Source organism: Eurypyga helias, unplaced genomic scaffold (genome assembly GCF_000690775.1).
Source record: "Eurypyga helias isolate BGI_N326 unplaced genomic scaffold, ASM69077v1 scaffold4587, whole genome shotgun sequence".
NCBI classification, from domain to species: domain Eukaryota; kingdom Metazoa; phylum Chordata; class Aves; order Eurypygiformes; family Eurypygidae; genus Eurypyga; species Eurypyga helias.
In genome coordinates, this window is record NW_010263524.1 from 14128 (window position 1) to 27932 (window position 13805).

The window sequence follows — 13805 nt, forward strand, 5'->3', positions numbered from 1 at the left end:
AACTCATGCACTGTGGATTTGCAATTCTTAACGTACATACCAATCGCTGCTGCAGCTGGATGCATGAGGTCAGCCGCAGTCGTACCCGCAAACGGATCTGTTCTGACTGCAGCTTCCTGAACTGAAATTCTGCCAACTTCTGCCGCTTATGGTTGTTACATGGTAACTTGTCTACCAACAGTTGTTTTGACAAATAATAATGAGTTTATCTTTTCCACAACCATTATCGTGAGGTTCCCCTCCTTTCCTATCCTTACCCACATTTCCCTCCTCCTATCTTTTATTGCTCCTGGGGAGGTTTCTGACAGTTTGTTCAATATTCAGAACCATTTCAACCTCCTTTTCTATGACCTCTTTACTAGAATTTTACATTACTTCTGTTATACGCTGTCCTAGTAGTACTGTAGCAATTTTTTATATGGCTGCATTTGGAGGGGACCAAGGGCAAGAGCTGGAGTGAAAGCTGATGATTACCCAAGACAGCTGTGTTTTTTCCCTGCGTCATGCTGCAGAAGCCACCCAATTCAGACATGACAGAAAAAGCTGTACTGGTAAGGCAGCGGTGTCATAAAGCCACTGACCCACCACATCCCCTGGATTGTATTTCTGGGGAGACCGTGAGAGGAGTAGGTATACCTGATCTCCCACAAACCAGTATCAGTAAACAGAAAATTAAAGAAACCATCCCCCCACTGATAATCATTTACCAACTGCACATTACATTCATCTTCTGATACAACTGTCTGAAATAAACTGTGCTGAACACGGTTGCTGTATCCTTGCAAATCCTGCTTTCCCCCCTCCCCGCCCCAAGATGGCTTAATCTTGTGGTCATGAATTTAAAATTTCTGAGTCTCTGCCAAGAGGCAAGAACTGAATCCAGTGCACACAACTGTACAATAGGTTCCCACATACAAAAAAATCTCAGAGAACACAGGCATACACCCACTACATGAGTTGGCATATTGTTCTTTTAAATCAGCATGAAGAACGAGAGAGTATTCCCTTAGGGTTGTAACTTGTAACCAGTTCATGAATTTGCCTTCTGATGAGCTTATAGTACCTTGGTGCACATGGAGTGCAATATGCTTAAGAAATAATAAATACAAACTGTTAATAAAGAAAGAGCAAGTAGAAAGGAAAGGGTATGGATGTGCAGGAGCATATGAATATATTGCAGTATGCCATTATGTACAGAAAGTCAGAATCAACTTGCTTTCACAGATCAAACCCTTCATGAAAGTGTAAGTAAAATAAACTAAGCGTTATGTAAAATACGCAGCAACTGAAAGTAAAAACGCGTTCACCTTGGAACCTTCAGACACTTGGAGATTATTCATATCAGGCAAAGACACATCGAAGCTAGACGTTCCTATATTAAAATGATGAGGGTCTGCTGAGGTTGTGTCACACGATGCAGAAAGTGAGTCAATATGATTTGTGTCCTCAGATGGGGAAGACAACAAAAGCACAGAAGGACTGAGTATACATCTCCCCCACCACACACTGCTTTCACACTCACGCAAAGCAGACCTTACGTTGTCTTAAAGTAGGGTGACACTGGCTCTCTCAGTCTGTACATGCAGGCACACTTAACCCTTCCAATGCTACTATCGTATGCAAACATCCCAGAGGTGAACAATGAAAATCTGACCGTTTCCCAAACTGGAGTCTTGTCCTATTTCTTTAAGTATTATTAGATACGTCAGGAAAGATTTACTGGTGGCGATTTGTGCAAAAATGTCATATAGTACTTTATGGAAAAAAGGTTAACTAATCAGATCTGACATTTCTGTGTTTCAAACCTTGCATGAAAATTCCTGTTTACATTTGCAAATAAGGGAAAAGCAAGCTGGGAGAAAATAGGGCATTGAGTGTCACCCCCCAGTTTCAGCTGACTGCACTGCACCTGGGTGAGAGGCACCTAAAAGCCCAGCTTATTTGAAAAGATAACCCCATCTATTCTTAAATTGCAAGTTTGCAACTTACTAGCTCTGAGTTCTCCAAGATTTGGCTGGTGGTCAGGTCCTCCTCCTCGGATGACTCATCGGAGTCCTCGTGGTTGATTTTGTTCAGGCTGGGCGTGCTCCCCGAAAGCTGGCTCTCCTCCAGCAGCTGCATGTCACACTTGTCCAGGCTATCCAGGGACCGTCTGCGTACTCCCCAGTTGAAGTTGTCCATGCTCTCACCCTAAAATCACATACAGGGTCAGCTTCCTTTGAAACTCGTCATATACAAACCACTACTCATTAGATCAGAGTTAGCTCAGGAAATATTTTTATGTAAAAATAAAATACAAATGATATAAACATTATTTTGTTAAGCAGTAAGGTAACAGGAGCATTTGAAATTTTCCAGCGTTTCACCTGGAGATCAGGGCAGAAGCATGGAGATGACAGTTAAATGAAGATTCATTCTTTTCAGTATTAGATTTCTTCATGCATTTGCCGATTTAAGAATTTGGTTTTGTAAGTCCACATATGAACACACCTCAATACCAGTAGAGCAATGACAGGCAAAAGAAAAGTTTGGAAGCAATTTAAAAGGATTTTTCCATGATGTTTAAAAATATTAGGAGCACAGTTCATAGCAAGGGTTCAATTGCAAAACGTGTTAAAGATTTTAGGTTCTTTTCATTATATACATAACAATAGTGATGAGTTAAGGTAGATTTGAATGAACCCTTCATTTAGCACACAAAATACACCAGCTCAAGCAGCACACCTTCAACACTTTTATTCTAGGCCCGTATTGCTTATGTTTATAACTTGAATTTATTTGAATTATTTGGAACTATACTTGGAGAATAACCGATGAGCGTTGCCTGAGATTTCACCTTTAGAATGGGACACAGTCAAATGGACCAAACTTTTTAATATTGAATTTCAGTTCTGATCCCACGTGCAGTTGCATAAGGCAAATTGCATAACTATTTGTTAGGCTGGTGAACTGATACAAAGGTCACTTAATTTCCTTCATGTATAAAAATGACAATCAGTTTTCCACCGTTTTTTCTTTTGTGCGCTCTATGTATTTCAGTGGACGGAATCCCTTCTCCCTAATTCTCTTGCTCCCTTCTTCAAGTCTAGCCAGGTTCCCCTCCAACAAATGCAGGAAGGAGCATGTCCACACCTGCTCCTGTCACGGACCCGCCGAGGCCAAAGGGGCCTTACGCAGCATGAAGGGTCCACCCAGAAGTACACAGTTGCAGTTTTGGGTACTTTACCTAGGAGAGAGTCCCCAAGGAAGGAAATTTACAGAGAAAAATGTTTCTTTTTAAGGTTTAGGGCTGACTGCTTAGGCAAGACTCTGTAAGATGCAACACTCAACAAGCAAACCAGCTGCTGAAAACTGAAGTTGACAGCGATCCTTTAAATATGAATTTGGCAAAAAAACAGTTCTGACAAAAGAAAGTCCTAAACATTATAATCAAATCACTGATTATGGAAGGCGTATATCCTGGGCTCATGCAGATTAAAATTATGTGCAATCATAGAGAAAGAGGTCTCAGTTCAGTAAGGTACTTAAGCAGATCTACAATTTTAAACACTTGTGTAATCCCCATTCAGGACTACTCAGACATTTACTGAATGGGGACTAAACTGCATGAAGTGCAGTTAAATCAACTGCAATCTTACCTCCTTAACAATCAACAAACCTGCACAAACAGATCCTATTTTTCATCACTGCCCTTTAATGCAATGGACTTTGGAATATGATTAGAAGGAGGGGAAGTTCAATTTCATGACACTAAGCTCACCGTTCATGAACAAATATGAGGAAAAAAAGAAAAAATATATTTTAGGAGAAATTCAATCCAGAATGCAAGAACTGTAATCCACAAGATCATACGGAACTAAGGAATGCACTATATTCAAGAGCAAATGAACATGAAATTGTTACAAAGCCCAACACATTATTGGCAGAACCCTATGTTTTCACTTTGGGACTGGCATCACAAGACAGTATCGTGCGGGAAGAAAACAGAACACACCTAAGATTTAAGAAATTAGGTCTCTTTAAATCATAAAAATGACTGTTCAGTTCCCAGCTATTTATTTTAACAAATTCCATGGCTGTCCATCCTCCCCTACAAAGGCTAGAGGGCACATGCAGCAATGAGACATCCTCCACAAACACATCAGTTACTGAACTAACAAATGACAAAATGACATAAATAAGCAAGCAAGCATAGATGACCATCATAGAATCATAGAATCATAGAATGGTTGGGTTTGGAAGGGACCTTAAAGATCATCCAGTTCCAACCCCCCTGCCATGGGCAGGGACACCTTCCACTAGACCAGGTTGCTCAAAGCCTCATCCAGCCTGGCCTTGAACCCTTCCAGGGATGGGGCATCCACAGCTTCTCTAGGCAACCTGTGCCAGTGCCTCACCACCCTCTCCAGGAAGAACTTCTTCCTGATAACTAATCTAACCCTCCCCACTTTCAATTTAACCCCGTTCCCCCTTGTCCTGTCACTACAGGCCCTTGTAAAAAGCCCCCCCCAGCTTCCTTGTAGCCCCTTCAGGTACTGAAAGGCTGCAATAAGGTCTCCCCGGAGCCTTCTCTTCTCCAGGCTGAACAAGCTCAACTCTCTCAGCCTGTCCCCATAGCAGAGGGGCTCCAGCCCTGCGAGCATCTTCGTGGCCTTTTCTGGACTATCATCACACCCTGATCCTCACAATGCCTAGTACAGCTAATTGTAAACTTTGCAGCCCATGTCTGTGGGAATATTTCTTGTTGCAGTTTTGTTTTGCAATGTCTTAAAGAAGGGTGTAGGCAAAAGGATTGTGGAACTGCATAGTAAGGCACTATTTCCACATGGTTGTATCTTTTAGAGCATAGGCATTTTGAGACAAAGATATTGTGGGGGTTGTGTTTGAATGTACAAACTATCAGAAACAAATATGCAAAATATTGTTGCTGATTTTTGTATCATTTGTACAACTCATTATAATTCTCTATCATTTCAGTTCTCTCTATACATTGATAAACTGCAAGTTTAGATCCCAAACTGGCAACCACTGATGCGCCTTGTCAGTTTTCTTCACAGGGTAAATGAGTCCACCGAAGTTGGTAGGAGTATAAAGGTGAATTAAATTAAGCTGTATAAATTTTTAATTAAATTCAGGCTGGTAGGCAATGATGAAAAATTTCTGAAGATGTGTCAGGTACCAGCTTTAGCAAGATGCCAACAGGAGTCAATATACCACAACTGAAAAGCTGGAAATGATATATAATTTGCTCAGGGAAACAAATGGCCCAGCTTTACTGTATTATAAATAATGAAGTTCTTTTGTTTCTACGTATTATTTATGCACAAAGATAAAAGAAGAAATGGCTCAACTTGAAAAAGGCTGATACTAGAATTAATATATTTCAGAATTTGTGAAGACTGTTGAACGTGTCAAAGCCAAACTGAAGCAGAATTTTTTAAAAAGACCTCAGAAATATTTCTAACACAAGACAAAAAATGAAGCACCTGTCAGAAGTGCAAGGACACGCACACCCACCCACCCACGCACACACTGAAGAGGGGGCGGGCAACAAGAAAACTAGGATGTTATTCTATTATACAAATCTGTGAGAAGGCACAACATACGCTGGCACAGCTGAGTTCACATAGCATTCTTACCTGAAGTTCCTGGGTAGCAGATACAACAGACAGAAAAACAAATAGAAAGAATCTATGTAAAATTACTGCATTAAAGACATCACACACAAACATTTGCCTACAATTGCAACTAATATAATCACAGAAACTTCAACTCTTCAGCCTATCTTTTAAGTTTGAAAATAACCATTATCTCCTTTTGCATCTTTATGAAATTTGAAACAAGTACAATTTGTGGCCTGGGGATGATACACACATCACTGGCCTGTTTAAATCATGGGTTTTTTGGAAAGACTGTGTTCTTGCTACTTTAAATTTTCTAATGCTGTTTTATTCCTGTTTATGAATACATCAGATTCAGACCTGACATAAATGATACAGTTTCAACTCAGTCATTAGAGCCTCTTACACCAGGTCTGAATTTGGCTAAAACACCTATTTATTTAAAACAGCAGTAACTCAGTCTGGACTAACTCGTGGAATGAAAGGTCTTAGATCCATGGCAATCTAAAAACTGTATGAATTAAAAAACTACATTTTTAATTTTATTTCACATAAAACTAGAGATGCTTAGAATCTGTTCCACATCTGACTTAAGACAATTGTATATTGATTAATTTAGGCCTCAGTCTTGAAGTTAGCCACACATATAAACCAAATCTTTGCAAGGTCTCAGTCCATGAAAGTAATTTTGACAGTAAATGATCTGCACAATTATATGTAATCTGTATACGGTTTAATTGGTGAAGAGAAAGAAGAGGTTCTTGAATTTCACCGGACAAAAAGTCATCATGTGGTATTTAGTCAAAATTGCAGTTCCAAGCCCTTGTAGTATCTTGAAAGCATTTAAGACACAGAAATGACTGCAGTTGATACACTTTTTGACAAACAACCCAGCATTGCTGTTTTATCATTTATCATTGATTGGAACATTAAAGCTCCTTCACAGTATCTGGCTAATGCATTTTCAACCTTTGATACCAACTGTTTTTTTGGGGTATTTTTTTAGCGAAGTCATGGGCTGCTGTGAGGCAAAATTACTGTATTTTAATATAGAGATTTCTGACTTGAAAATAAGGACTCTGCAACATCTCTTTCCATTCTTTCGTCCTTTCTCTTAATTGGAAAAAAAAATCAGATGTACGTGAGTTGACACCTGAGGGGTCTGTAAAATTATTTTATTATTGTAATTCAGCTAGGGAGAAAACTGATTATTTCTTCTTGTACACATGTTCTTCTCAGGGCTGACAGCGATGCCTGCGAGAATTCATGTTAATATCAAGGCCAGATTATGACAAGACAATTTATTAAACTGTTAGGTTTGCTGAACATCTGCACCTTAAGTACTTCAAAGGAACTAACAATTTCTGAACTTTTAAATAGCAACAAAACTGTTAGACTTGTTTGGCAATGGATATTCATTTTTGGTCTTTCCCGCCTAAACAGAAAGAAATACTCTAAGTTTGATACAAGCAAGTTTAAAGGGTGTAGCCCCCCAAAAATCCAGCACTTTAACTTTTTCCCTTCAGCAGTTTCAGCTCAAGGTGAACTGACAAGCTTCACCTGTCAAGACTTGACCGGAGCCCTCAGGGTTGTGTTTAGCTCCTGTACGAAATGATGAAATCACGGACAGCTAAGCAGAGTGGAAGGTACGTCTCTGAGCATTAGTGATTTCATCAGCAGTTGCAGGAGTAAAAACAGCCTGAAGGCCTGAATCTGGAGAGTTACATTTGAATCAACACATTTGGAACAATTATTTCCTCATTTTATGGGTTTTTACTTTGAAAACATATTTTTGTTAACAATTTAGACCTTTAAAGAATGTATTTTAATTAAACTAACTTAAAAGTAAATTCACTAAAAAGGTACTAGAACACAGGCTTTATCTCCCAGTAACAGTTTTGCAGTGTTTCCTAGAGTCAGAAAGGAAGGGTGTGGTAACTTCTTACTGTTATGCTACTGAAATAAACACTAAGGGAACATTACAAATAATCTGAACTCAAAACTAAGTTTATAGTTACACAGTTAAAAGTTTTAGGTTATGAGAAGAGTATAGTGTTTAGAAGAAAGAGTATCAAACTGTTCTAATAAAAAAGCTGTTTCAGAGAAAATATACCGTACCTCCCCATCTTCCAGCTCAACATCTAGGAAATCAAAGTCCCTAAAGACTCTGAATTGTTGTTCACTGTTGGAATCATCCATGTTCTCCTGCTCCCTTGTTCCGTCTTCTGAAGACACCAAGCTCGTCTGGTGCTCAATCAGATCCAAATCACCACAGGAGGAAAAAATTACCTACAATTCAAAGGATTTCTGTTGTAACAAACTGTTCCCTCTGGTTGTTTCTTCCTAAAAGCTGTAATTGGTTATTCGGAAGACTGTATTTCCAGTACACACCTAATTCCTTCACTGAGTATTTTTAGAACACACTTTATTATTTATGTTGGACAGGTGCCTTCAGATTAAACTTGTACAAAGAAACAACTCCATACTGCAGGAACGCGTCCAAGAATATTACAGCTACCTCCTAATGGCTGCAGATTGATGTTGCCTGGATGTTTGTATATATTTAGAAGAACAAAATTTAGACAACTTAGCAAAGAAAATACTACCAAGGGGGTGAGGCAGTAAGTCAATTAAAAAACCTCTAGTGAAAAACGTTCAAAAATATGTCAAGATTAGAAAACACAGCAAGCGATCATTTTTCCTTGGCTACCAAAAATAATTATATCTGCAATTTAGTTACGAAGACACAAAGGTCTGTGTCTGGCAGAAATGAAGGACCAGCTCACGGTAACGCAAGTGACATACAACATATTCAAGAACATTCAGAAATTTTCCTTTCTCTGTAGAAAATATTTAATAACTATTTTAAGAGCTTCCTATTCTGGATGATCTATTGCCCACTTCCTGGCACCAGATAATATTAATTTTTAAAGAGTAACATTAGAACTACTATCTAATGGAAAAATCAGACACCCCCTCCCTCAGTTTTCCTTCTGTAATTTAATTTTTTACTTTATAAAGGCTCTAGCTTGGTAATACCAGAGGTCATTACTCTCTGCCCACTGACCTAGCATTAGTAAAACCTATAGCATCACACACCTCTCACAGCAAAACCGTGTGTAGCTCCAGAAAGTAAATCACCTTTAAGTGAGAGGGCCATTCACTCACTGGTCTATATGCTGAGAAGCGCAGTGTGGGCCAGTACAAATAACAATAATAGCCACGTGACATGAAACGACACAAATCAGGTCAGCAACTCTGGGAAACAAAGTCCTTTGCTTTTAAAGTTTAGGACACAATGAAACAAAGAAATGGTCAATACAAGGTTACTTACTGAAGGGTTTTTACTCAGCCCAACTTCCTGACCACACAGAGAAAGGACATGCACCAGCTTTTCCTTTGTCCTTTTCTAGAAAACAAGACGTTTCTCAAATGAGCATTTTTTAACCACCCATTCTCCTGGTGGCTAGAAACATACATTAACAATTTTTAATTAGGAGGAATCAACCAAAGAATTAGTCATTAAGTGCTCAAGGGGTTGTTTTCAGAGCAACTCTGCATACAAGGAAACACAAAAATTGCTGTTAATGATTTTGTTGTTTAATAGTTTTAAATTAGCCTATTAAGCATAATAAAGAAACACTGGATTCTGTTCATCACTTCAAAAGGACAGTTCAGAAGCTCCTAAGTAAGCACACGCATTATTATTTTTTTGCAGAATTGGTGCCTGAGACACTGCTATATAATGTGCTGTATTAAAAAAAAGGCAATAAATACATTTATTCTGCATGCTTTTATTTTAACTGGCAGATAACCAAAATCAGTAAGGTAATCAAATATCACTTTTTGGAAAACTGTTCCAAAGAATTATTTTTATCTGATTTCCCAAGAAAACAACACTTAGAAAGATGCATATGCTGTCTATCTGCTCTCCTTGCTACCATCTGAACTCACCTGTCATTCTCAGCTAAATCTGACCTAGACTTAGAGCTCTTGAAGAGATGCATTTCCTGCAGGTTGAGAGAAAAAAACGGGCAGCACAGAAGACAGACATAACTCATTCCATTTCTGAGTCTAAACAGACATTCAGCACAGTCTGTCAGATGCTGGGCTGCCACTGTCCCAGCCAGCCTGGAGCACTGCACAGGGCACAGAGGCCACAAGCATTTAAGGACCTTGGTGCGCGTTAATTCAGCTGCTCCCAGTGCAACTGGTTCATGAATAGTGGGCTACTTAAAATGAGTTTACCTGAGAGTACTGGGGTCTCTTCCAGCTCACAGGAACAAGGACATTGGAGTTAGATCCTGATGAGGTTGAAGAAGTGCTTCTGGTGACAGCCACTGCCCTGGGTTTCCCATCTCGTCCAGAAGAACTCTGCAGCTCATCATACCGTCTCCCAATAATTGGAGTCTTAAACAAAGAGTAATTATTCGCTAGTATTATGCTCCAGGATGAACTTACCCTGGTCATATTGCTTCAGCTGCAGGAGAAGATTACTCTGAAGGCCATACGGTGGTAAAACAAGGAGTGCACCAAATCACTTGGTACGTACGTTATTTTCCACTGTGAACGTCTCAGTAACAATTGCCTTACCTAGTAGCCACTTCTTATGTTCATGAACACCTAATACCCAAAGCAACTGCCAAGCTAGTTTCTAACATAAGAACCAGCAGAAAACCCAGAAAGCTTATGAAATTTATTTCAAATCCACATTTCTTGCGTATGTTTTTCAATGGGTTTTTCCTAGGAGCGCTGAACAAACACTCTGGCCCTGTTCCAACAAACACTAAAATGCTTTCTTGGATTGACAATAGGATGCTCAGCACTTTATAGAACTATACCTACATGATACAGCAGGAAGAAACTCTTTATACAAATAGGACAAGATGCCTTTTTATTCGTGTTTCCTTTTAACCTCAAATTCTCACTGTTATCTATATGAAATAGTCTATAATGCTGCAAACAGACTTGCAGGTTCTCAACTATAAATAAAGTCAGTTGCCCTTTTAAAGTCAATAGGACCATTCACTTCTATTAAGGTAAAAGTTGTACTGGGTTTCCAGGATAAAGACTGCTCTAGAAGAGTCCAGTCAGAACTCAGGCAGTACTTCCTTAAAGGACATACATCTGCATTTAAGTGTTACAGAGAACATGGGCATCCAAGTATAAAATGCTCGGAAGGGGAAGGGGTATTTTATACATATTGTATATTTATATATTACAGTTGGCATAATTGCAGCACAGCTTTTCCACCAGATAATTTTAAGTACAACTAGTAACTCCTTCACAAAAACATAATCTAGTAAAAATCCAGAAAGAGCCCTCTAGCATGGGTCGTTAAATATGTCACTGTGAACTGAAAACAATTTAAGAGACTTTCAGTTTGGTAATTTTCCTCTCTTCCTTATTTTTCAGCTTTCTTGAGGAGCTGCAACACATGTTTTGGGATTATCACATAACAGAATTAATGTGTTGAGTAAAAGAATTACAAACAGTACCTCTGAAATATCAAAATGAAACTCTAAAGTCTTCCCTGGTAGCTCCTTGGAGGCACTGTTCCACACTCGATGTATTTCCATTTTGGAAAGATCGCTGTGTTGATAGGATGGCAGAACTAAACTAGCAGAACGAGAAACTACCAACTTCAGGATATTCAAGGCTTCTCTCCAGTGAATGCTCTAGAAATAGGTATATTTAATCAGCAAACAGAAACAAATTTTCACACGCATTCAAGATTATTTACATTTTTCAGACACATTTTTTGCCACATAATAAAAATGTGGAATTGGAATATTACTGTTCTTTCTCCCTCTTGGCTAGTGACAAGGGTACGTACTTGCAGAATAATTTCAGCAGCAGAGACCAAGACTTTCCTAAGGTCTCATTGTTAGGGAACTGGCCTGCCACCTGGGAGATCCGAGTGCAAGGCCAGCTTGGCAAAGGATTTATAATCTCCTACCTGAATGCCTTAATTAAGTTCCTATGTTAATATAAAGAAGACAGGGTATTTACCTGTACATATTTTTCAATTGTTTTTAGCACTTCCATGTTAAACTGTTTCACAGGAATAGCTGACAGGTCCATATAACTAAGAAGACTGTAGATCATCTGTAAGAGGGACTGTTGCATACTAGGAAGGCCTTTTTCTAGTAGCTGTTAAAAAAAAAAGAAAATAACTAAATTTTGGGACATTTCTTGTTATGGCAAAAGCTACTAGCTCCATGACTACTATTTGTACTGTTACTGTCTCTTCACTCCCTGATTTTGCAATGCCATTTTACAGTCATTTTACAACTGCAAAATAAAACAGAGCTTTAAGTTGGGAGCCAAATGCTAGCCTGTTTTAATAATGAAGCATACATTTTATATATACCTGCCCTAACTTATCCAGAAAACACATTCAGCAGTTGAGTAAACTGGCAGGTAAAATTTACACTGTAATTGGGAAAGCACATCCAATAAAAACAGGGGAGTATCTTTTTATTTCTATCTTTGGTGAAAAGTCTGAGAAAAAAGAAAACACGCTGTGGAAACAAAACTACTACTATTCAGACATCAATATATATTTATCCAAATATACTTCACTGCCAGTGCTCACTGGCTAGAACTGCCAAGGAAACATTTTATGTTAAGGAGGAGATGGAGTCCCTGGGCTCTCTTACCGTAGAGGCTAATACAAAGAAGGGCTTGATCTAAATCCCGGAATTTTGGAACACCTGAGTGTAGATCCCGGAATACGGCCACGAACCTTGGAAATGCAACTCTGCTCATATATATCCATGACAGTAATTCAGGAGGTGTACAGTCAGACATGCTATGTTTGCACATGTGCGTGAAATATCTCAGCTGCAAATTTCCTGGAAGGTAGCACGTTCTTTCACTGCTGGGAGGCACAATTCCACCCCACACATTTCAGAGGCACTCAAATGTTATTGCTGGAGGTTACCAGAGGCTCAAGACTAGACTCTATCCTTCTGTTCAGGTCGACAAGAAGGTTCTTCTAACACTGGTGACTAGAGTTATTAGGATCTAGAAACCAATTACTTGTAAAAACTCTATGCTGCCTCACATCATCCATCAGAGGAAAATTTCAGCTGTTATCCAAGTACAGCCTAGTAATTTGTTAGAAGCTCTCGCTGGCGTGAATTATAAGACTCCTCCTTTTATTGAATGAGAACGCTTCATGCCAGCCAAACTGGAATGATCAGGAACACACACCTATCTCATCCTACTGAATAACTTCTGATTTCTTTCATCAGTAAAAGTGAGTAGCAATTAGTGACTGATAAAACAAAGCAGGCAAATTCCACTAACAGCACAAGAGATGCAACTCACTATGCTTTATCCCTCTACAAAAAGACAAGTTTTTTTAAATTCAAGGTACTTTATGGTAACCTGCTTCAGCCAATGGGTACCTTGGTAACAATTTTTTTTCAAAAAAGCATTACAGACCTTTTCTTGCCTTCGGTTAGGATCTTGCAATGGAAGGTTTGATTCCTTCCCTAGCACATCAGCGAGCTTACAATTTCAGTGTCGGAATAAAAGATTAGAAGAAACAATCAGGATGAGAGCAGTAATTTTTTTTTGTTCTCTTACAGAGGCTACTGCATCAGATAATCACTTTTATGACAGAAAAAGGAACTGTTGGGAAATTATGGGAACTTTGTCTCTAGGGCTGGTTAGAAAGCTGTTGCAGGAACTTAATCTCTGAAAGCTTCTAATTTCCACTCCAGTTGCATGAATTTATTGTCAACAGAATCCTTTGGCTTAAACAGCTCTTGCCCTTTAAATTCTAAACATATGTGGACTGTGCCAGTTTTCACTTGTTTGTATACGTGGTGGTTGATGGTCCAGGTGTGTACTTAAATACACAATGAATTTGTAACAACAAGAATATTTCAGTTTAAAAAAAGAACAGCAACTTTAAATTGCATTTTGTACAGTAAGAATTCTTTTGCTGCCAGAAGTAACAAATATAGCAGCAAGATGGAGTTGTGGTAACACATCATGCGAATCAGTAAGTTACGGGACAAAGAGTTTCCGCTGTGTTTGTAAGAAGAAATCTGTTCTCAGCCTGTTTTGGGGTTTACCAACTAACCTAGAGCTAGGTGGAGAGCAGAGCCTGCTCCTCCAAGGGCTGCCTAGGCTGGCTGCTGCTGGTTGATGCGGCTGCTGGGGTGATAC

The 13805-nt window shown here is 39.0% G+C and overlaps 1 protein-coding gene across 1 annotated transcript in view; it reads right to left on the minus strand.

Annotated features, from left to right (window-relative positions):
* Positions 1-13805, minus strand: part of LOC104505513 (protein furry homolog) — a gene marked incomplete at both ends in the record, with an annotated part of 46282 nt that overhangs the window by 12692 nt on the left and 19785 nt on the right. The window contains 8 exons of the mRNA XM_010156056.1: positions 1308-1445; positions 1990-2190; positions 5640-5648; positions 7740-7910; positions 8956-9030; positions 9870-10031; positions 11120-11299; positions 11634-11774. Of these exons, the coding sequence (XP_010154358.1) occupies positions 1308-1445; positions 1990-2190; positions 5640-5648; positions 7740-7910; positions 8956-9030; positions 9870-10031; positions 11120-11299; positions 11634-11774 (1077 nt within the window). The remainder of the gene's footprint in view (positions 1-1307; positions 1446-1989; positions 2191-5639; positions 5649-7739; positions 7911-8955; positions 9031-9869; positions 10032-11119; positions 11300-11633; positions 11775-13805) is intronic.